The 23,321-nt window shown below is 43.3% G+C and overlaps 1 protein-coding gene across 1 annotated transcript in view; it reads left to right on the forward strand.

Annotated features, from left to right (window-relative positions):
- The first annotated feature begins 5,358 nt into the window (after nucleotides 1–5,358).
- Nucleotides 5,359–23,321, forward strand: part of LOC125364517 (5-hydroxytryptamine receptor 5B-like) — a 194,157-nt gene continuing 176,194 nt past the window's right edge. The window contains 1 exon segment of the mRNA XM_048364119.1: nucleotides 5,359–5,404. Coding sequence (XP_048220076.1) covers nucleotides 5,359–5,404 — 46 coding nt within the window.

Raw genomic sequence — 23,321 nt, forward strand, 5'->3', positions numbered from 1 at the left:
ACATAGTTTTCTAATTTACCATCATTTGGTTCAAATGGTCTAATTTACCAAAAGAAAATCTTGATTCTTTTTGAGAAAATACTGAGGCTACATGGGCTAAATAAATAGGAGAAAGGACCCTAAACCTTTTTCATTTCTGGAGATGAGTATCCAGTAAGAAGAGTAATGGGTTAGCGTTTAGAATTCTAGCTCCATGCTTATATGAATGAGCTCTTTTTTGTCAGTAAGTAGTTGGCTTTGTAATTTTTTTTTGTTGACAGTTTTTGGACTTGAACCCAGGGTTCTGGGTGCTGCCCCTGAGCTTTTATGCTCAAGGCCACTGTTCTACCATTTGAGCCAGAGCTCAGCTTCTGACTTCCTGGTGGTTAATTGCAGATAAGGGTCTCACAGACTTTCCTGCCCACACTGACTTTGAACCACGATACTCAGAATTTAGCCTCCACAGCAGCTAAGAATAGGGGAACCTAGGTGTCTAGTACCCAGTTACTGGTTCTCTTGCCTTTAAAATTAGATATCTCTCAAAAGGTTTTAAATGAGATGTCATCAGTATGACACAATCAGAATAAGCTTGAATCAAGTATCTCAGTACCTGTGGCCAACTGAAATTGACACATAAACCAATTAACTACCACAAATCTGCTCATATTTATCAATATACATCATCTTACATTATACCCAATCTCTAAATACTGACAGTAACAAGATTCCTTGTATCATACTTCACACATATATAACCAGGCACACTAGTCTTTCTCCAGAAGGAAGACACCAGTACATGGGCAACGTTTATACTTCACAAGATCCAATCATTTAAGTGCAATAATAGCATGAACCAGGAAAGGCACTGGTGGCTCACACTTGTAATCCTAATTACTCAGGAGGCTGAGAACTGAAGATCAAAGTTTAAATTCAGCTCAGGCAGAAAAATCCATTGAGATGCTCATCTCCAATTAATCACTGGAAATCCACAAGTGGAGCTCAAAGTGGTAGAGTGCTAGTCTTAAGGAGAAAAGCTGATGGGCAGGCTCTCAGGCCGAGTTCAAGCCCCATGACCAACTGAATTAAAAAAAAGGCAAATGATGTCAAATTAACAACACTTAACACTACGATACCTCTTAGGTTACATAACAAGCAACTTAAGGAGAGCACTGGCTTAGTATATTTACATATGTGCACAGAAAACTCCTAAATGCAAAAATACAATCATAAGTAAATAAAGAAGACATACTCCTGACAATTATTTCTACAGTTGCCCATGTGGTCACCTGTGGTTACTTATGATTACTTTCTCTCTCTACTTATTCTGTTTTCCCTTTGTCTCACCAAGCTACTTATGGATTTATACTGGGCCAGGTAATACAAACCTTCATTCTTAAAGGGTCTGTACAATTTATAGTCCATTAGATATGGTAACTGTAATAGTTTTCCATCGGGGTGGGAATGTGACTTAGTGGTAGAGTGCTTGCCTAGCATGCATGAAACCCTGGGTTCGATTCCTTAGCACCACATATATAGAAAAAGCCAGAAGTGTCTCAAGTGGCAGAGTGCTAGCCTTGAGCAAAAAGAAGCCAGGGACAGTGCTCAGGCCCTGAGTCCAAGCTCTAGGAATAGCAAAAATAAAATAGTTTTCCATCGACCCTAATCACAGAACACGTTAATACCAAAAGGCACCTTAGGGGATCTTTTAGGACCCAGACACTAGGAAGTAGTGATCCGATGCCCCCTGATTGCAAACAGGTCCATCACCCCAGCCAGCAGAGTAGCTTCCTTCTTTGCTTGTCCATTCAGAGGCATGAGAAAGCCACAGCGTGTAGGGAGCAGAATTCACTTCCAGTTCAATGGAACCATTGTGTCTCCCGATTGAAACATTCCTCCCTTTAGGACAAAGGCCACTAGGTCAGCACAAAGTAAGATCATAGGAACAGGAAACAAAAATTTTGTTAATGTGTCATTAAGAGTAATCGTGGGTGGTGTCACTACCATGTTCACCATATGATTCTTCAATCCATTGATTCTAATTACAGAGAAAAATCCCACCTATTCAATTCACAGTATCACAGTCTCCTGGGGAAGCTTGGTAGGCTTGATGGGAGTTATGGCATCATGACGAAGTCTTCCACCCACACTATTCTGCCAGCAGCTGCAGGATGTCATAGCAAAACCAGTGTATTCTGCCACCATGAGCATTATGTCTATCCTTTGCTGGAAGGTGAGTCCCTTGACCAGAAGCAATGCTATTTGAATACCATGATGGCAGATCAAACATTCTATAAGTCCATGGATGGTAAATTTTCACAATCATTGCATGCAAAGAAGGTGTATATATAGGAAATGTGAATTCCAGTAAGAACAAATACTGCTCTATGACAGAAGTGATCCAAAGGAATATATCCACCATCATTAGGTGCAATAACTCTGGAGAACAGTACCCTATCAGCCACCCCCTCCTCATCTCTTTGGTCAGCTGACTGGGCAATCACCAATGGCCATAGCTGGGTCAGAATGGCGAGTCAGTCATGCTTTTGAAGCCATGCATCATCCCCACCCAATGGTTCATGGCCATTTTGCACATGGCTCCATTGTGCAAGAACAGGAGTGGCATGGGAAAAAGGATGATATCTATCCAGAAAAAGAAGCCATCTTTTCACTTAATTACTAACATCATCCTCCACTCAGGTTATCTTTTGGTATTGTGCCCACTCAGCAAAGTATACCACCTACCTCATCCCCAATTTCCTTGTGACCAATTTTCCAGTCATGTCTCTTCTAAGTCCCTAACCAGCTAGTCAAACAATTCACTCAAGAGCTCATACCTCTATAAAGTCACTCAACTCGCCACTTCTCCTTGTAAGCCAACCACCAGAGACACTGCTCAATGTTCTGCCCACCTAGAGAATTTCCCTTTACCAGTGTCCTTTCAAGGTCATCCTAGGAGAGAGTCAAAAGCTACAACTATCTACTCTTACATAGTGCCTGAATATCCCACAGAAGGTTCTGTAAAGCAGGCCCCAATTTCTTCTTCTGTCAGGTGATCACAGGAAACTTACTATAGAGCCACAGGTATGGAATGAGAAGAATAAGAGTGCGACAGGACTTGAGACCATAGGCATTTGGGCTATTTCTTATAACTTACTTGTTCCTCTCTTTACTACTGGGAAGCATGTGTATTCTCATCTGAATATTTGAGAGATATTGAATTTTTGAAATCTATTTTGAGATTCTATTGTTTTCGATTTTCAGAGGAATAAGAGTAGAAAGAATCATCAAGAATAAAGATTAACAGAGTTTTAGTCTCACATCCTATTATTATTTTTCCAATTTCACCAAAACCTCATTTATTCAGACTAGTGTTCAATTGAAATCCTGTTAATGCTACTGAATGGGCTCTAAGAAAATGAGTTCAATCAGGGAAAAGCCTTATATAGGTAATGTTTATATTTTAACAAGAGCTTAGGAGTTTTAGTTTTTTTCTTTAGAAATGTTATGTATTTTATTTAAATATATGGAAAATTGTTATGGATGGCTCAAGGTGGTATTTTTCCTGTATTTTTTTTAGTTTTGTAATTTTTTATTTTTTATTATTAAAAAGGTGATGTACAGAAGATTACAATAACATGTCAGGTAATGAGTACATTTCTTTTTAGACAGTGTCACCCCTTCCTCAAGCTCTCTCCCTGTGTTTTCTTCCATTCCCCACACACGAGTTATATAGTTAATTTTCAACATAGTGTCTAGTGAGCATGTCTCTGTTTCATTCATGGTTCTGTGTTGGGGATTCAGTTTGGGCCATGAAGGGGGAAGGGCACAGAGCCCCCAAGACGCTGCCCTTCCCCGCCAGCTCTGGGGTAGTGTGGGAGGAAGTTCCTCCCACCTTCTGGCCTCAACCGGAAAAGAAAGCCTCCTCCCCTGGGAGGTGAACACGTGCGTGCCACCATGATGGGGTTGTCCCGCCCACAAAGGAAGTTTCGTGATATCACTTGATGGACATGGTCCTTAGCCTATGACTGGCCCTTTGGCCAGCCCCCTTTCTTTCCCGCCATTGCCTCTATATAAATGCCTTTCCCTATTAAAGTTTTTGAGACACATCCCACCACCGCTGCGTGTTCCTGAGGACTTCTTTCCACCCCCGGTAACATGTGAGGGGACTGGGGGAAGGGGAGGCTTCAGCAACCTTTCCTCAACTTAGCGCAAGTCAATGAGAGCATGCCTTTGGCCTTCTGTCGGCGGAAGGCAAGGCCAAGTGCTCTTTCATAGATTTTGGGGTTCACCATTCTCCCCGGGAGATCGGGGAGAAGGGGATCATTCAGATCCCGACATCTGGCACCTAATCATGGGGCGAATCACACGGCTGGGAATTTCAGGGTACAATATCCCCACAGATTGTGCTAAGTAGGGTTTTAGAGGAGGGTCCTGCCCATCCAGATGGGGCAGAAGCATGGAGAGGGCAGGCCAGGCATGGGCTCGTGGGACGCGGCGCCCCGCCATAGCCATTTGGCGCCAGGTGGGGGAGGGAGCGGGGCGCGCCTCCCGCGGGGGCATGTCAGTGGAGCAGTGGGGCTGGAACAAGAGGACGGTGACCCCGGGCTGGGGTTGGTCCCTCTCTGTGTGCCCCGGGCCAGACGGCCCGGCACCCACAGTGGTGCTTGAGAAGCAGTGGGTGGCTGAGCGCCAGAGTGGTGGGAGTCATGTGGCGGGCTGAGCGCGGAGTACAGTCTGGGCTCTGCTCGGCCCCGGGTTTGCGAGCTGCGTCCGCTAGGGCCCGCGTGGCCACGGGAGGCACTGGGCATCTAGTGTGGTAGTGTTTGGACAGCCGAGCGTGGCGGGCCGAGCACGGCGCAGCAGGAGTGTGGTTCCGCCACGTGGGAAACCGCGGCATGGCGGTGGCAGAGCTTTCAGGAGATAGCTGCTTTTTGGCCAGGCTGAGGTGCTTACAGTGTCTGGGTGGAGCCAGCAGCCTGCCTGTGGCCCCAGACTGCAGATGGATTTAAAATCAAACAACAAAAAAAAGAGGAGTTAATGTTAAAGGAGTTAATGTTAAATTTTCTCTAGCTGGTCAATGGACACAGTGGGCAGCATTGAGTGGGGCTTCGCCCCTGGGAAACAGCGCTGGGAAGTCATGTTGCAGGCTGGGCGCGCCATGCAGTTTAGGCTCTGCGGGGCCATGGGCCGGCGTCCCTGTTGGGGTGTGCGGGCGGCAGCAGCGGCGGCAGCAGCCCAGAGTGGCTGGACCTGCTGCAGCCTGGAGACCGTGGTTTTGGGCGGAAACTGCTTTGTGCCCGCCGATGGTCGTTAAGCTCAGAAATTCGGTTGAGTTGGTTGAATCCTGATTTCTCTGACTTAACACACACGTGGAGCGCAATGGGGTCCCCCATATTGAAGGCGGGGTCCCACCCATTCCCTCCAGGTGAGGGGCGTGCCAGACTCCCCTGGGCTGGGCGGGGACTCAGACTTAACAAGCCTCCAGTGATTGTGATAACTGATGGGAGTGGCTAGCACCCTGCCTGCTTGCCTGCATGTTTTCTCTCTGTGTTGAACTTATGGCTGCAGGCGGGGTTAAAGCCAGGGAAAGCTTCAAATTGGGAACCAAAACAAAATATTTAAGGGAAAAACAAAATTTTGATACTGCAATAGGTAATTTGATTAAACTTCCATGTTTACCAGTTCAAAGATACAAAATCAACCGGAGATTTTCTGAATGGATAAAAGGGTTTGCTTGTCCACTGTGATTTAAAAATTGTCATGTTGGGAGTGTCTAATTCATAGAGGTTTAGAAACTTTTTGTTTTTTATTCAACCACGTGGTTCTATTATGGGCAAATTAATACCATTTGCCACTGGAATTCCAGAAAATTTAAATGGCCAATCAAAGCAATTTTAAGAGCGCTCAGGTATTTTTGTGTGTGTGTGTGTGCGCGTGTGTGGTTGTTGGTAAGATTTAAAAGCATAACAATAGGTTTTCAGCCCAATGTTCTATGCAAACAAAGGTGTCTATAAAAAATTCCATAAGGTTCAAATATGCAACATGTGGTAAACGTACAATGGTATAAAACCAGTGTGTTATTTTATATTCAGTGTGTTAAAAGTTAAGTGTGCATCTAGTCTTAACAACTCTTTGGCATAAATTAAGATTTTACCTGCCCATTTTTCTCTCCTGTGTTCTCATAAACTCTCAAGATCAAGGAATTTGGATTGCTTCATACAAATGTGACTATTAACCTCAACTTTCCTGACCCAGGATTAATATATTGCTTTATAGGATACAGGTGGACAGATGTGCTAGCCGCATGGATGGTGGCAGCCCATGGGTACAGGAAGCTGCCACCACAGTCTGTTCCCAAACTGCCTGGTTTCACTACTAATGATCCTTTGCTCTCTCTCGCATTGGAAGCTGCTCGAATGATTTATGAGCCTTGTGAGGATGTGAATAGTCCCAGCCTAACAGTTACTCCAGGTTAAATCACCATAGTTATGTTAGTGGTCACAGAGCTAGCCAGGTGAATTTTGTGATTAAGAAAGTCTTTTCACCCTGCTTAAACCAGAAGGGCATCAATATACCAGAGCCAGAAATGCTGGAAAAAAATTTTTAAACACCCTAACCAATCTATATAGAAATTTTGCAGGCAACCCAGAGTGAGATGTGACAGTCTGTCCAGAGATGCCACTACAGCCTTGCCTAGATTTCTCCATCGCATGGCATGGAACTTGCTAAACTGGGATGAGGGACGCAGCCACTGCCGAGACTGAGGATTCCACACTGCTTTAACCCTTTGCCCTTGGTTGTCATTTATCTGTGTTCTCTTTCACTTGCCAGTGGGATTCAATGGCGTGATTCAAGTTGATGGCATATAAATCTCATGTTCTCTAAGTGTTATAGCAAAACCTTAACAAGCAGTTTTTGGTCAGTCTCAATGAGTTACAAATGGATTATCTCTGTTATTTTTTCCTTGTTGCTCAATTGGAGATAAAAAAAAAGGGCATGTATGACTATGACTCCCTGGATAGTTCAAAGCCAGCCCGGGAAAAAGGAAAAAAATCTCTCCAAAATCCCACCTCCCAGTTAAACAGCAAAGAGCCAGATTGAGAGATCAACCACAGAGAAAGAGCAAAAGGCTGAAGCAGCACCGTGACTCAAGTGGTAGAGCACTAGCTTTGAACAAAAGTGCTCAGGGACAGTGCTCAGGCCCCGAGTTCAAACGCGGATGGGAAAATGCAATTCCAGCCACAAACATTGAAATTCCTGGGACTTAGCCAGTCCAGGAGATGGAAAGGTGGAGTGGAGTGAGAGGAGAATGGTGTCATATTATCCTAAAGGGAGCTGCCTTGTTTCACCCTTTCAAAATGGATCAGAGCCAGGAAATCGAGAGAGATAATTCCTGTCCATTTTCTTCTTTTCTGCCAGTTGTATATAGGTATATATTTGCCTCTGACTGGCTATGCCAAACCAGTTTTCTATCATTAAACACTTCTTTCAGTCATTTCTCCTTACCTGTTCACTTTACAATTGGGTTTATGCTCCAAAAGGAACCGTTCCTGGCTTATGCCCAGGGTGTGTTCTATGCCATTCATGCCAACCAGCTCTAAGAACTTGTCAATACTTTGCCTGACCTTTACAAAAGTGTCTTTTGACAGAATAACATCCCTTGCTGAGATCACCAATTGGGAATTTGCCGTTCACAGCCGTCACCCTAACACAGGCCTGAACCCTGGAGGCACTAGCCTTGGAAACTTCTGGGTATGCCCAAAATGCAGGAGGGGCTAGAGGAAACCATAGCGCTCTCTGGCCCCAGTGACCATCCTCATGGTAATGATGGGAACTTTTGCCAGCCACACTGGACGGTGCCAGGCTGACCAGGGGCCCTTGATTTACGTCGCCCCCTTGACAGCAGGAAGTAGCTACAGAAGAAGAGACCTCCACCCATACTCCCTGCCTGGTGGCTGCCGGTGTCATAATTTTAAAAAACAAAAGGGGGGTATTCCCCAGGATTAATTAAGGATGGTTATGCTTATGTTAATTATCAAGAAATTTTAAATCATCCCGAATCAGTGTGGGATGGAGTACTGTATATGTGTTTTTCCAGATTGGAAAATTAAACCCAGAGCACCCGCTCTGGAGAAATGTTTTCTTGTTCTTTCCAGGAAAAGGAGGACCATGTTGGACTTCTGCTCTTCCATGGAAATATGGAAAGTAGGACTACATACGGTAGGAGGCAACCAAGCTTCCTTTCCTTGTTTGCTTTCTAGATTCTTTCTTGAGCGTCTCATGGCTCAATGTTTGCCATGGCAATACTGCCTACAATGTCACACAAAGAAACTAAAGGAATTTTGCACCATGCTTCTTCCTTTCCTCTCCCCCTGCTGCTAGACTTGGGGAGTCCCGTTGGAAAGAAAATAGGAGCTGAGGGTATTGACACTCAACCCCAATGTTTTATGATAGAAATGTTTAAAAACGTAAACGCAAAGGTTTAGCACCTTGGCTTCAATGTTTATATAAAAGAATGTTTCACTAATCACTTATGCTTGAGTTATCAGCTACTGTGAACTGCTGGGAATGCCAGAGTTTCAGCTTCTACCTCACCACCAAAAGAGGGCTGATGTATGCACCTTCCTGCACTTGGCAGAAACCAGCTGAGGATTCTGACTTCTGGACATAGCCAGACGGATGGACCCTTACCTACCCCTCACCCCAGTTTTGTGGAAGGGGCCCCACAGATCTTATGTCAGCATTTGCCCTATGCCCACACATGCCATGTGTTTACAGCATCCCGTGCTCATTGAAAAAACAAAAGGGGGGAGATGTTGGGGATTCAGTTTCGGCCATGAAGGGGGAAGGGCACAGAGCCCCCAAGATGCTGCCCTTCCCCGCCAGCTCTGGGGTAGTGTGGGAGGAAGTTCCTCCCACCTTCTGGCCTCAACCGGAAAAGAAAGCCTCCACCCCTGGGAGGTGAACACGTGCGTGCCACCATGATGGGGTTGTCCCGCCCACAAAGGAAGTTTTGTGATATCACTTGATGGACATGGTCCTTAGCCTATGACTGGCCCTTTGGCCAGCCCCCTTTCTTTCCCGCCATTGCCTCTATATAAATGCCTTTCCCTATTAAAGTTTTTGAGATGCATCCCACCAACCCAGCATGTCCCTGAGGCCTTCTTTCCACCCCCGGTAACATGTGAGGGGACTGGGGGAAGGGGAGGCTTCAGCAACCTTTCCTCAACTTAGCGCAAGTCAATGAGAGCATGCCTTTGGCCTTCTGTCGGCGGAAGGCAAGGCCGAGTGCTCTTTCATAGATTTTGGGGTTCAACATTCTCCTCAGGAGATCGGGGAGAAGGGGATCGTTCAGATCCCAACAGTTCTGAGCATCACAGTTATTGATAGCATGTCTGAACCTGCTTCCTGGCTCTCCCATTTCACCCCTTGATCCCAATCTTTCTACAACACCACAGTAATCAAGAGGATCTTTCTAAAACACGGTGCATCACTTTTCTAGCTAAAACTTTCCAAGGTGTTCTTAGAATATTTGAAATTAAATCTAAACTCTTTACTATGGTTAATAAAACTGCACACAACTTCTTTTCTTACTCTATATCAGTTTTCTTTTAGGCTAGATAAAGTGTGAAATACCCTACACACACACACACACACACACACACACACACACACACACACACACACTCCTTTAGTTCTTACAAGGAAGTTTTAGAAGGTTGGCTGAAAGAGAGAAAAAAGCTGAGGAATTAAGATTAACAAACCCTCCCAAGAGCACCTAACTAGTAAGGCTTGCAACTGCTTTACACCTAGTTTTCAACAATAACTAGCACTTACTACATATCTTCTGCTAGACACTGAACGAATGTCTTTATATAAAGGTACCCACTTAATAGGACATATGCCACATGATGAAATTATTATTCTCAAATGGAGAAAAAAACTGGGACTCAAAGAAGTTAAGTAACTGGATTAGGTCACAGAAGTAGGAAATGGCAAGGCTTGCGTTTACATAAACCCAGGACAGTCCCACTTCATGCTGCTAACCCTAAGCATTTCCTCCTCCACATCCTCCTGCTCTTCCTCTTCCTCTTATGCCAGTCCTGGAGCTCAAGCTCATAGCCTGGGAACTGTCCCTGGGCTTATTTTGAAGAGCTTAGGTTTTTAAATACATTTTTAGCAAGTTTACTTAGGCTCATCTACCCTCCCCTCGCAAAAAAGAAAAAGTTCATATTATTCTGTATGAGTCAGTACTTTGCTGAGATAAATTTTGTCAATACAATCGGTTTCATCAAATAAAATTCCTACTCTACATTAAAGATCAGCTATTGTATCATTCATAACATATGTACAAATACAATTTCTAGATATGTAAGGGGGTTGGAAATTTTTATCTTTCATATATTATGTTCTTAAAGCTTGTTTTATGCTGTATTTTGGAGTCCAACTGGAAAATAAATCTTTGCCCCTCTGTCTGAAGTAGTTGCACGTACAACCAGTTTATGATTATAACTCTGTTGTAGTTCCTATCTCTTATATTTTTAGAGTATTAACTCATTCCATGTTTGAAACCAAAAGACAATCGCTATGCTATTTGTCTATGAAAGGTGATTGTGCACAGTTTAACATCTGGCAAGCAAACGAAAACCATGACTATTTCTGTTAACATACGAGGAATCCCCATCAGGGAAGTGACTTCAACTGAAAGGAAATATTTGGATAGGAGGAAGAGGGAAGAAAAGAAAAAGAGCAAATAAAACTTGTCAAGGGAGCACTGTGTTGGGAGCCTTTTCTCTAGACTCGGTGCATTGAAAAACTCCATTATGGAGGTATCATTCATATTCACACTTGAGCAAAACAGTATCAAAGAATATTATTCCACAACTAATATGGTGAAGATGGGAATGGGCCCCAGCTGTCCCCTGCCATGAAATTGTGCAGCTTTTAGACTGAAGCTAATTGGACAGCATGTCTACTCTGTAGCATAGTGGAGAGGGAAAGAAATGAGTCCCAGATTGGATAGTGAAGACTGCCAACTTCAGAAAAGAACCACTGAAGGAGGGTGGGAAGAGAGGAGAGCTGAGGTGCAACAGTGGGGGAAAGATAATTTCAAAGGAAGGGTAGTTGAGAATGGTCAGCATTAGGAAGTTCAATCAATAAAAGAACAGGCTCTCCACCTGCTAATGCAATCACCATTAACCCCAAAAAGCATACAAATCATCATTAATGCCTTCTTCTCCCTCACCAATTAGTAGCAGGGCTAAAATGAATTCCCTTCCCTTCCCTCCCTTTCCATCCTTTCTGTCCTCATTCTACCTACAACTTTTACTCCCCAGCTGAGAAACTTGTAGCCTGGTCTTATGGTTTCTAGTTGGTGCCCTGGATTCACCCAGCTTCCTCTCTTCAAAATAGTTTCATGTGACTCTTCTGTGCAGAGTTCAAAAGGGATTTCTCCCCCCCCACTCCTGTCACAAATCCAGTATTTTTTCAGTCTTTCCACTCTCTAGACATCTTTTTACTTTTAAGCTGCTCTCCCATATGGCACTAGCTAACCCAATGAGCTTTATCTGCTTGACTTGATCAGTGGCTGTGAGCTACTTGCTGTCTGACCTTCAGCTGTAAACATGGAAATAAATTTTTTAAGAAAAAATAGTGCTTACCCCTATAATTAGAGAATAAAACCTGCAAAACTCTTTTGAAATAGTGCCTGCTTGAACTATTGAATAAGCACTCAATGACGTTTAGCTATAATTGTATTAAGTTTATGATTTTATAATTAACTTTTCAGCTAAATGTCATACAAAAAACCGCAACAACAACAAATAGGAACATGAACAGTGGTATTGGTACCAGGTAACATTTAGCCTCCACGTTAAGCTTTTAGCCACTTTGCCATGATCCCAACAAACTGCCCAAGTTCTGCCTCTAAAAGGCTCTCCAGGTATTCTGACTATCTACTCCGAAGAGCCTGTCATACTTAAATTACTGATTCCTAAATATAGTCATTCTAAATCCAATTACTACCCTTTCAGAAGCATTGTCGCTGAACTCTTTCTGAGACCAATGGCCTACCAATTTGGACTTTTTTTTTACTTTTTGTGTAATGCTTATTAATTTATTGCTTGTAATTTTTTTGCCAGTCCTGGGGCTTGAACTCAGGGACCTGGGCACTGTCACTGAGCTACTTTTGCAGAAGGCTAGCATGCCAACAGTTGAGCCATAGCATCACTTATGGCGTTTTCTGTTTATGTGGTACTGAAGAATCGAACCCAGGGCTTCGTGTATGCTAGGCAAGCACTATACCACTAAGTCACAGTCCCAGACCTTATTGCTTGTGTAAACTTTTAAACTACTATATTTTCATATCACTTTTAAGTCTACAAATCACTTTGAAATCTATCAGCTCCTTAGGTCTTATTTCCCTGACTATGAGTGCCTGCCCTAGGTGGCAGGAACTGCAATTTTGCTTGTCTATGTAACTCTGCCCTGCCCAGGGCACTGCCAGGGAGCAGATTCCTAAACACAGGCGCATGAAAGGCATGGATTGTCCTATGCATGCAGCTTCACTGTCACTGAAGAAAGAAACAAACTACTTTCCAAGTAAGTAAAAAAAAGTCAATTAAGGTTTTTAAGGATCTCACTTTTCCTCCAAGAAATAACTTTCCAACTTTCTAGCAAATCTATTTTTATTTCAAATGCCTGATGCTGCAAACGGTCATCTCTGTCTTGATACATCTTAATGGCTAGCAAAGTGTGGGGAGGGGTAGTTGCCATAGTGACCAAGAGAAATGTCTGTAGACAGACAATTTCTGTCACTGAGACAGAAGAGTTTTTCCTGTTCATCCATCTCTAGTTTGATTTAGTATAGTAAAGCCCCAAGGCAAAGTCGATTCATTTCAATTACAGAAGACATTGCTCTGGTTCTGACTCCGCAGGAATGGTACCAACACTTGACAGTGGCTCAGTCTCAGCAACAGTTTGACAAAAGAAGAACCTCACCACTTGTTGACTGACACCAGTAGAGTCACATCAGTAATCAATAACAGTTCAGTCTCACTCATAGTTTTGTGTGCCTTAGGACTGGAGTTAAGATTGCCACAGAAATGAACTCAACTATGAGACATATTCATGTGTAATTCTAAGTGCTTACATTCACATAAACAATTATTTAACATGTACACAGGCCAGTAGTTACTACCTATTTCCATTATTCATCATTTTCTCTGGCATTTTTCACCACTTAATCCCATTATTTCCAAAATTAAAATTTAAAGAGGCAACTTCAGTCTGGTTTGGACAATGACACCATTCACTGGGAGACACAGGAGAAGAAGATGGGTCAGGGAGTGAGGTTAAATTCATCCTGAGCCATTCTGGACTTATAATGCCCAGCTAGACATGTGTGCTGCTGGCCAAATTCTTCTAAAAAGCTATCCCATTAAGCCCAGCACAAGGTCGACAAACATCTTATTCACACGAATGCCTTCTGGCTTCTGTGAATCTGAGGTTCGTATCTCTGATATTAGATAATCCATTTCACTGGATGTTATAAAGACCATTCTTTTGCAGAGGAAAATGAGTATTTTCCAACTTTGAAATAGACTTGCTAAAAGGTATATTTCTAATTTCTAGTTAAGCTATTTATAATGTCTTCTTGTAATAAGGCATACGTTCAGTAGGTTCAGATCTAGGTCTATGGATCGTGCTCTTGTTCAAACACACTTGACATTTCCAATTTCAACCATGTCACTGGTCTGGGGATATGGCCTAGTGGCAAGAGAGCTTGCCTCGTACACATGAGGTCCTGGGTTCGATTCCCCAGCACCACATATAGAGAAAACGTCCAGAAGTGGCGCTGTGGCTCAAGTGGCAGAGTGCCAGCCTTGAGCAAAAGGAAGCCAGGGACAGTGCTCAGGCCCTAAGTCCAAGGCCCAGGACTGGCCAAAAAAAAAAAAAAAAAACATGTCACAAATATGGGGGGAAAATCATGATTTAGTATGCTGAGAGAAGTTCACTCACTGATCATCCCAGGATTTAATCAGAAAATGCTCAAGTTTTCAAGGCATATTTGAGCTGTAGCTGCTTATCTCTCCTAGTTATAATCTATTAACCTATTTGGTACCATTAGAGAACCGGAGCAGAGCATTCAACACAACCTAAAGTGTCAGACTAGCAATCTTGTATGCAATAAAAACATTGAACAAGGCCAAAGGCAGATTTAAACATCAAATGACCCCATTTTCTTCAAACACATTGACACTCTTTAGTCTTTTTCAACAATGATATTTTCCTTATACGTGTTTATTACAATAAATTTATACTGAATCAATAAATACTTACTCTTGCATGAGATTTTTGTTTTTGTTGGTCCTGGGACTTGAACTCTGGGCACTGTCCCAAGAAACTTTTGCTCAAGGCTGGCATTCTACCACATGAGCCACAGTGCCATTTCCAGATTTTTCTGAGTAGTTTATTGCAGATAAGAGTCTCATAAGCTTTCTTGCCCCAAGTAGCTTCATACTGCAATCCTCAGATCTCAGGCTCCTGAGAAGCTAGGGTTACAGGCTTTGAGTCCTGGGACCTACCTTTGCCTGTGTTTCTTTGCTGTGGTGTATACGTTAAAGAACAGGAAGTTCTAATGTTTCTTACTATCAGTGGAACTATGTTGAAAACTTAGAAATAACTTGAGAATACCAACATTAGGATTCGTCGCCATGATGTGGCAAAGGCATGGGATGTTTAAAAATCTTCACATGTGATAGACAGGCTCTTCTGAAAAGACAATGCCCATATTAAACTTATGGCTTATACTGTGTAACCTCCAACATCCTAAAAATATCCCAGAGACTTTTATGTTCTTGGTACTAAAGTTTGTAAGATATGGTGAACAGAGGATGTTGTCCTAATGATCTAGGACCAGATTTCATAAGTATATAGATGCCCTCATACTAATTAATATGATCATCTTAACTACCATCTAAAACAGTATTCATTGTTGAGGAGAAAAAACACCAGAGGCTATTCTCAGCCACAGAACATGACCAAAAATTGTGGATACACATTTCTTTCTGTATACCTGAATTGCATGTCATCGTCTGATGAAAACCAAGCCACAATTACAGTTATAATCTAGTTATAATGTCAAGCCAGACTCTGGACCAGCTGCTTCTGCAATCCTTTCCAGGCTGGTATGGCCCATGCCTTTGCTAGATTAACTGCATGGCCCACATATGAGGTCATCCTAAGTCTCATGATTGAGAGGATCAAATACATATACTCAACTACAACTAGTTTATTTGGCTGTGAAATTTCATAGGCTTTGGGATTATTGTGTTTGGGGGATGAGAAGGTTAGGGGATTAACAATATTTGAAAAACACAGTCATTTTTTTTCCAAATATAATATAAAAAAAACTCCATTTAGGTAGGCCTAGCATGCTCAAGACCCTGGGTTTGATTCCCAGTGCTGCAAGAAAAGAAAAAGAAGAAAGCTGGAGAGGGGAAGAGAAGGGAACAGAAGAGGGGCGAGGGAAAAGAGAGGGATAGAAGGGGGGAAGGGACAAGAGAAGGAGGGGAGATGACTAGGAAAGGAAGGGAAGGGAGGAGGGGATGGGAAGACAAGGGAGAGGTGAGGAGAAGGAGAGAGAAGAGGGGGAAGATGAAACACATTTCCAATTCATTTGTCACTCAGTGACAAACACAATCAAATTCTCATCCCTATACCTGGGAAAATAAGAAAATGCAATGAAGCTGGGTATTGGGGCAGCGGGGTTCACATTTCAGACCCAGTGACTCCAGACTCTGAGACAGAAGGATTGATTGAGCACTTTGTCTTAACACCAGCCAAGGCAACACAGCCAGACCCTGCCTTCCAGTATAATTTCTACTCATTAAAAATGAAGTCTAAAATACAAGTCAAATTAAATCCCCTACCGACGTTAAAGGTAAGTCATAGCTAACAAACAAACAAAGAACCTATTTCAATTCAGAATAGTAAATGTTCTTTAGTCAAGTGGATTTGTAAAGATCTAGGAATCTGAAGACCACCACAAAAGTAAGGAAACTAGAGAAAAGCTAAAAAAAAAAAATGTTCACAATGTTCTTGGCCAAACTAAATAAAATCCCATTGTAATTTTCAGCATAAGAAAATGTTTAATTCTTCGCTCTTTTCCTTGAGTCAGCATAACTTCCTGTATCTGCCTTATGAATAGCATTGGATGAGCCAGCCTAAGAGAGCTGGAGTCCTGTTCTTACTTTTCATCTGTGGTTTGGATCTAGCCCATTGAGTCTTTCCTTATTTCTGACACACATTCATCAAGATCACTTCATTAGTAATGGAAAAACTGTACATGGAACAAGAAATTATTTCGGGGAAAAATCTAAAACTTTCAAATGTTGAATTTAATTCACCATAAAATTTGGACTGCAATTAAATTGTCACACTGAGTGAAAATTCACTTCGGGGCATTTTTTTTAAAGAAAAAAAAGTGTGGCTATCTGTAACATATTACAAGGAGAGCACGCAACAATGCATGATTATTTTAAACACAGGAAATAGCATCAACATCAAGAGATTTGGGTGACTAAAGAATGTCTTCAATAATTTGAGCATTTACCTTTTTCCTTTGATTTCTCTGCAGAGAAAATACTTCATTATAGAAAATAACTCTGCTAGAGAAAGAATGTATGCCCACATCCTCATGATTCTTATGTATGTTGTATAATATATATATATATTTCATACTGTAAAGTATGGCTGTTGAGGTTGGAAAGAGATGTTTAGTATCCAAGAATGCAAAACAAACAGAACAGGCCACTGTTATGCATAGACATAGACCACCTCTTCATAACGCACAAGATACCTGTTCTGGAATTTCTTCTTGTTAAGTAAGCAGTTTCGTTCAAGAATAAGAAAAAATAATTTTTTACCACTTTTCAATTAAGCTTTATGAGCTATTTCTCAAAAAATAACAAAATATGCTAGGCACCATTGGCTCATGCTTACACTCCAGCTACTCAGGAGGCTGAGAGCTGAGGGTTGCTGTTTGAAGCCAGCCCTAGCACTAAAGACTGTGAGCCTGTTATCACCAAGTAACCAGCCAAAAAAAAGCCTCTAAGTAGAGCTGTGGCTCATGTGGTAGAGCACTAACCTTGATTTAAAAAAAGTCAAAACTCAGACCACTCCCAGGCCCTGAATTCAAGCACCCAACAGGCACAACATACTCTAAAATGAAACATGTAAAGATACACGCAAACCTCATTCAATAATTAATGAAACAGAAAAAGACTAGGGGTCCATCATGATACCCTAGTATGAATGAGCAAAGTTGAGTAAATGCTAAACACGGCATGCATTCCATGCTCAGGCGAGGCCAGCCCAGGTTTTAGTAAGGTTCAACAACGAATGAGGCCCCACAGGACTCCTGCCCTTACAAGGAGACCATTTTACACCAGAGTGGGACCTTCCTGGAAATGACCACCTTGCACTGAAAACATGTCTATCCTCAGCCGAAGCCTTGGGAGGCAAGTTCCTCTGCTGGAACTTTCTGGAGAACGAAGCCAAGTCCTTTTTCCTGACAGCTCGGGAATTTGAGGACATTTGGATACTTCTCAACTCTGAAGCTTCTTTGCAGTTATCCTACTCATATTTATACCATATGGCGCCAATAAGACACTCAACTAAACATACTTTGCACACCATTTTACTAACTCAGTTCTTTAATATTTATTAAGACTAACATGGGCTGGGCACAGGAAAACCTGTAGCATACAATTCTTTTATTAAAACTTTGACTCTGAAGACCATAATAACATACCTCTTAACTACCATCATTCTATGGCAGTGATTTTAGACTACATTCCTTAGATGCTGTATTAGTTCTAGAGAGCTTCCATGCAGTATTGCTAATCATCAAGAGGCGCTTCTCTTTCTATTTTTGATGGAGTAGGTAACTGAGGCTGGAAGCACTTAAAGACCTTCCAAGCCTAAACTACTCATTAACAGTGGAGCCAGACTTTCCAACAATTCTGATCCTCCAACTAAGTCCTTTCTACGGGCGACACCAATGCTACCTAGGTGGGGGGGAAAATAACCAGCATACTTTTTTAGACACATTATCAATATGGCGCTATTTATGTTACCAGTGTTTACTCCAAAACATTTAAGTGCAAAAATCTTTAAGAACATGGAAAAGCAGAGCTGATGTGTAAAAATTTAATGAAGGTCATTAAAAATAATGCTGGCTGCTAGAAAAAAATTGGAAGAGAAAATGCCGAGTGTACCAAATTCTACTTTACCTAGCTGAAACTAATTCTTTTGAGCTTGTTTTCTCTGACCTAAGTGTCTATTCAAGAGAATAGTCTTTCCCTTGCTAAAATAAATTAGGTGAGTGGAGTTCTGGCACTTAGTGATAAAGCACACCCAGGAGACCCACTATGTCAACTTCAACACTGTACTCACCGTAATGTGAAAATCCCACCTACCATCTTGGGTTTTCTCTTTGGAGGCCAACATTTATTAAACCTCTGTAGTTAATTATATTAAACAGTACTGTAACATCATATACTATGAACTTTCCAGAAGAGAAATTTGACCAGTGTCTTTCTAGGTAGTACATATATATATATATGTATATATATATATATATATATATATATATATATATATATATATATATATATATATTATTCAAACCTGCACACCATAGTTACTCTGCATGCTGATTTCATTTCTATTTCACATTATAAGATCGAACATTGAGAGCCTGGGGAAAAACTATTTAACTTTTACAATATTTGTACTCAATTTAATACAAAATAAAAAGGAAAAAATCATCTCAAAATTCTAACTACGTTTTCACTGCAAACACTACTTGCAGAAAAAGAGCTCTTCAATTTAGCACGTCTTAAAAGAGATTTTACAAATGATGATACAGTATGTTAAATTAAACCTTTTACTCTCACATTCCCTGCCCTCTCAACCCCTATTATTCAATAGCTTTCACTGAGTTTTGTTTTTCCATCTTCATTCTCAGATGCAATATGTTTCATTATTGTTCAACCTGTAACATTCTCTACCCACACGTGGTGTACTTTGTACATATCTTTTAAGGTTAAGAAAACTGAGGCAAGGCATGGGGCTAGGAGAGATGGGGAGAATGAAGGAAGGGGATGCATTGTACTCAACTGATATGGTGAATACAACTCAGCGCAATGGGGAGGAAAACTCCCACTGCGAGCCATTAAGACTCTCAAGGCTTGCCTCTCTTGGGACCCGGGCGGAGAGTCCCTGGATTCAGGAGAGGGCAGCCGGAGGGAATTTTGATTTTGAGAGGGCCGCGACGCCCCACTCCGAGAGGCACAGGAACGAAAGCATGGTTGGTCCCCGGGACCCCAAGCCGAGGCAGCCGGGAGATGAGCAGAGCAGCCACAGGCTTGCTACCCCTCCCCCATGGGAGGCTCAGCTTGGCTCTATACATATGCAGATTTTGGCAGCCCGAGCTGCGGCAACAACGGCAGCGGCAGCGCCCAGCAGCAAAAAAAAAAAAGAAAAAGAAAAAGAAACGGCCTGGCCACTTTTAAATTCAGAGGCCTTCATGGGAGTTGCAGGAAACTACAGATTTCCATGAGTTCTGGAGGATGGTTCTTGAGAGAGGCGGGCCGAACGCGCCCTGGGCAAAACATCTGCTTTATGGCCTGACTTTCAGATTCCCCACCAACCAAGGCAATAAACAGCCTGAAGCCCCTTGCTGGGCAGTCCCCATTGCCCCCGAGATAAGGCCAGAGACAGTAATCATGATATTTGGAAAGAAGTTCCGATTCTTAATTGATACAGGAGCAGATTGGACCATATGCATTTAATTGGACAACATTATTATTGGATCAGCAGATGTTCAAGTGCTAGACTTGGCCTATAGCAAGGCAGAAACACTCCTACAAAGAGGAGGGCTGCGTATAGCCAGTGACAAGGTTCAGAAAGTATACCCCTTTAAGATCTTGGGGGCAGAGCTTAAACTAGACTTTGTATGCCCACTCAAGCCCCAGTTATCCTTCCAGGCAACTTATGCTCTGGTGGAGATGCAAAGACTGTTAGGTGAAATTAATTGGCTAAGACCCTGGCTTCGACTGCCTACAGAAGAGCTGATTCTGCTCCATGACTCTTTGAAGGGCAAAGCGCCCACTGATGTTATTACAATAACTCCATCACTTCAAACAGCCTTCCAGAAAATCCAATTGGCCTTAAATAAGGCACAGCTGGCACGCTACAAGCCTGAGTGCCCACTTTGCCTTTGGATCCTCCCCGGGTCTGAACTTTCCTCAGCTGTAATTACGCAATCAGGCGAGCCCCTTCAATGGGTGCACGCATCAGTGGGAGGAGCTCCCAGGGTTTATTCCCAGCTGGACCAGCTAGCTGACTTGGTAATTAAGGGCAGGGATACTTCCCTGAGACATTATGGAAGAGATCCTGACGTGCTAACTATTCCCTACCGGTTGTCAGATTTTGAATGGGTCAGAAGAAATAATGCACCTGTCTCTAGTGCCCTGGAGGGCTTTATGGGTAAGATAGATTGCCACTATGGCACTTCAAGATGGGTGACCTCATTTTCCAGGCTACAATGGACACCCCCTGTGCTTTTCTCTACCAAGCCTCTTGTCAAGGCTGCCAATGTGTTTACAGATGGTGGAAGAGCCGGCTCTGCCGTAGTGGTGCGCTCCGCCTCGCCCCATGCCGGTGGGAAAGAAAACACCTATTACTTTGAAGCCATCACTGGCTCTGCACAATTTAAAGAGTTGTACGCAGTTGCCTTGGCACTGACCCATGTTAAACAGCCAATAAACTTGTTCTCTGATAGTCTGTATGTGGTTAATTTGCTACCCAACCTGGTATGTTCATATATCAAATTGGATGAAAACCCAATCACTCCTCTGATGATCCAAGTCAGGTCTCTGTTAAAAGAGCGGAGTGAGCCTATATTTTTACAGCACCTTCGTGGACACCAAGGACTGCCTGGGGACCTGGCACAAGGTAATCGTATGGCTGACCAGCTGGCCACTAATGGAACCATCATAAGTCTGGCCATTGTACAACCTCAAAACATCCAAATGGCCAAAGGACTTCATGAGCGTACTCACTTAAATTGGAGAGGGTTACATCAGAGATTTCCTTCAATTCCTATAAAAGACTTAAAAAAGATTATAAGGACTTGCAAATCGTGTATGCCTTTCGTGCAAGTCCCTCCCCTACAATCTCCAGGGGTGAACGCAAGAGGTTTGAAACCTAACCTAATTTGGCCGACTGATGTAACCCACTACGCTCCTTTTGGAAGGCTAAAATATATATTTATGTCTATTGACACATGCTCTGGCGCGTGTTGAGCCTCTCTGCATACTGGGGAAACAGCACGGCATGCTGAAAGCCACTTCTTACAATGTTTTGCTATCCTAGGGCTGCCTTTACAGGTGAAAACAGATAATGGACCCTGTTTCACCAGTAAGCCTTTACAGGCATTTTTCCAAATGTGGAATATTAAACATACCACTGGAATACCTTATAACCCAAAGGGTCAAGCCATAATTGAAAGGCATAATAAGACCCTGAAGGATCAATTATTAAAACAAAAAGGGGGGGAAGCCCCCATGACCAGCTGAGGACAGTGATGTTTACATTGAATATTTTAAATTTCTCTAAGGACCAACCTCTGGTTGGTCAAGCCAAACACCCTACTTAAAAGTGGAGGTCCGGTGGAAGGATCCCCTGACAGGGGCATGGCGTGGCCCAGATCCACTTATCAGTGCCGGAAGGGGCTTTGCCTGTGTTTTCCCCACTGGGCAACTGAATCCAATCTGGATACCTCCTAGAGATGTAAAATATTGTCCATCAGAATGACCACCCAAGGGCACCTGCCCTTTAGGGATGTCTCCCCTTGTTTCCTCTCAGGAAAGCAAAGACCGAGGTGGAATTTTCTAAGGAGAAACGGGAAAGCCTGCCTGCACCAGCGATGGACCCAGTGTCGGCCCTGTTTCTTCCATGGACCCTGCCTGATGCCCTTTGGAGTAATGTTTGCTGTGGCAGCGTGGCCCACAGCCTTGCACAAGGACCAAAGGGAAATGTTGCATGGTTGTTCCTCCCTTCGCTTCCCCCCTTTGCTGCTTATCTCAGGGGTCCCCATTGGTGGGAAATAGGAGCTAAAGGACTTGGACACTTTAATGTTTTATGATAAATGTTTACAGTAAGCAAGGGATTGGTACCTTGTTGCAATGTTTACTATGAAGTGTTTACTAACCTCAGTTGTTAAGTTACCAGCACCCTGGCTGCCACATCGCCAGGACCTGAACCTGCCACTCTACCTCACCATTGAGGGAAGGAAGAGCCATCCCATCTGCGCTACCTTGAGCGACACCAGACTGGACCAGGATTCCTCTGTTTTCTATGGACTGACCCAGATAAGAGACCCTCCATTGCCTTGTGCCTGTGTTGTAATTGCTCATGTGTTACAGTTGCTCATGTTAGCATTTGCCTTGTATCACGATTGCTTATGCTCATGTCTGCTTTATGCTCCCATTTACATTATGTTTACATTGGGTCTCTTATTGTAAGCGATGGGCCAGAGATGTCTAGGTACCAAGTGGCCTTTGGCTTGCTAGCCATATAAGAACCCCATGAGGCTCGTCACTCAGCCCCTAGGACCTGCTGCTTACTGAGGTCCACTGGCATGGGAGAAAATTATAAGGGCTTTCTTTTGAGTGCCAATCCCACTCTCCCCAAGGCCTCTCATCGGGCACGCCAGCCCGGCAGGAAGGTCAGCCTGAAGAGCTAGGGCACTAGCCCAAGACGGGTAAGACTCCCCTTGGGGGGGGGCAACCTAAGACATGGCATGCTCTCAAGTAGGGCGCCTCCTGCTGTTCGAAAAAAAAATTAAATATAAAAGAGGCAGATATTGGGATCCATCTTTCCCCTTGATGGAAGGGGCTTGATGCCCCTCCCCCAGCCCTGGGGAATGAAGCCCTGCTACCCTCTCTGGATTGGAATTCAGAGAAACCAGTTGGGCAAACAGCCCCCAACACACACTAGCCAGCCCGGCGCCTACCAATCCCGCCCTGGCTCGGCCCGCTCGAGTGATGTTAGCCCTTGTGGGTCAGGTGATACCTTTCAGCCTATCGACATCCTGGCCAAACCCCTCCCTCAGAATCATCTCCCCTTGTCCTTGTCTCAATAAAGTTAGTTCGCTCTACGAATCTAGCCTCGTTGCTTGTGTACGTCAGACTTCTAGCGGTAAGGAGGCGGGCACACATCTGCGGCCGGGCGACGTGCACGCCAGGTCGGAGCTAACTCCCCCGTTCCAC

The sequence above is a fragment of the Perognathus longimembris genome, chromosome 16 (genome assembly GCF_023159225.1).
Source record: "Perognathus longimembris pacificus isolate PPM17 chromosome 16, ASM2315922v1, whole genome shotgun sequence".
NCBI classification, from domain to species: domain Eukaryota; kingdom Metazoa; phylum Chordata; class Mammalia; order Rodentia; family Heteromyidae; genus Perognathus; species Perognathus longimembris.